This window comes from Lemur catta, chromosome 1 (genome assembly GCF_020740605.2).
Source record: "Lemur catta isolate mLemCat1 chromosome 1, mLemCat1.pri, whole genome shotgun sequence".
Classification (NCBI taxonomy): domain Eukaryota; kingdom Metazoa; phylum Chordata; class Mammalia; order Primates; family Lemuridae; genus Lemur; species Lemur catta.
This window is the reverse complement of record NC_059128.1, coordinates 112849956-112851698: the sequence shown is the minus strand read 5'-3', so window position 1 is coordinate 112851698 and position 1743 is coordinate 112849956. Positions and strand designations below refer to the sequence as shown.

The window sequence follows — 1743 nt, the reverse complement described above, 5'->3', positions numbered from 1 at the left end:
AAATAAAAATGAAAAAAAATGAAATTACAGAGGAAGTTGTGGAGGGAAAAACACCCACAAAAACATATAAAAACAAATTCATAGGTGCTTTGGAAACAAACAAAAGTAACATGCTATTTAAAGGAAGAAGGGAGCCAGGATATTTAAATTCACATTTGCCTTCAGGGCCCACAATGTCCACTAAGTTCTGAACCAGTGATGCGTCTGTCACAGGCAAGAGGCTGCGGTGCTGAGCAGTCTTCCCAGGGCCCCCTTCATGTCCTTGTTCCTCAGGCTGTAGATGAAAGGGTTCAGCATGGGGGTGATCACTGTGTACATCACCGAGGCAATGGAGCTTCCCTCGGAAGAAGGGGTCACAGCAGAACTGAGGTAGACCCCAACTCCTGTTCCATAGAACAACCAGACTACACAGAGGTGAGACCCACAGGTGGAAAATGCTTTATTCTTGCCTGCAGTAGAGGACATCCTCATTAAGCAGGAGACAATTTTAGAGTAGGAGAAGAGGATCACTGTGACAGGAAACACACCCAGCAACACAGTCGACAAGTACATGCAGATGTTATTCATGAGGGTATCAGAGTGGGCCACCTTGAGAATCTGAGCCAGGTCACAGAAGAAATGTGGGATTTCAGTTTCTAAAGAGAAGGTCAGCCTCGATATCAGTAGAACATGAACCAGGGCAACCAGGGACATGATGAACCAAGACATGAGAACCAGGAAGCCACAGAAGCAGGGGTTCATTATGACCATGTAGTGCAGGGGGTAGCAGATGGCCACAAACCGGTCATAGGCCATCACGGTCAGGAGGAAATTATCCAGTCCAGCAAAAATCATGAAAAAATACATCTGAGTGAGGCATCCCATGTAGGAGATGTCTTTTACGTGTACGTTGATGTTCACCAGCATCTTTGGGATGGTGGTGGAGGTGAAACAGATGTCAACAAAGGACAGATTGGAGAGGAAGAAGTACATGGGGGTGTGCAGGTGGGAGTCAGAGCTGACGGCCAGAATGATGAGCAGGTTCCCGAGCACCGTGACCAGGTACATTGACAGGAAGAGCCCGTAGATAAGGGGCTGAAGTGCAGGATCTTCCGACAGACCCAAGAGGAGAAATTCTGATATATCTGTGTGGTTTTCTGCTGCCATATACTCACTGTGTCCACTGGGGCAGGAGGAAAATGGAAAATTTCCTGAAAAGACAAGTGGCACCTCAGCTAGTTATCACGTTACAGTGTCACCCTTGGATGGACCTGGTTTACTCCTGGTAAAGTCCTTTCAAAAACTGTGATTTCCTCAACCAAGGGGTAGCCCATTTATATTTTGAATGTGTAGAGTTGTTTAAACTTCCTTCCATTTAGCAGAATTCTCTCTATTTTATCATCTCCTTACAGATTTTCATTCTCATATGTGAACTTATGGGCATTAACTAATTTCTTTGATAGAATCCTTCCAAATTATGGAAGATGTATCCTGACTTTTCTTGAGAATACCCATTCTGCCTTTATTGTAATGGGTATACAGTAATCATTAGCACATGGATTTTCAACTGAACCTTTGTTTCTGTGACCTGACTTTTCCTATTGATGGGACAGTTACCTCTTAGTGACTTATCTTTTTTCTGAAAATGTGATTATTAGTATTACCTTGCTTGTGAGGATTAAAAATACTTTTGTGTACAAATAGTCTCAATGAATAATATTTGTCATTATTACTATTAAAGTCCTCCTTTTAGAATAATTATTT

At 42.8% G+C, this 1743-nt stretch overlaps 1 protein-coding gene across 1 annotated transcript; it reads right to left on the bottom strand.

Moving 5' to 3' along the window:
- Positions 1–207: 207 nt before the first annotated feature.
- Positions 208–1146, bottom strand: LOC123635820 (olfactory receptor 7D4-like). Its single transcript, XM_045548373.1, has one exon. It carries the CDS (start codon positions 1144–1146, stop codon positions 208–210), a length of 939 nt encoding a protein of 312 aa, XP_045404329.1.
- Between the last annotated feature and the right edge of the window lie 597 nt (positions 1147–1743).

Bases quoted from the DNA above. Each gene is read 5' to 3' on its own strand.
- LOC123635820 (XM_045548373.1), bottom strand. From the start codon at position 1,146: ATGGCAGCAGAAAACCACACAGATATATCAGAATTTCTCCTCTTGGGT.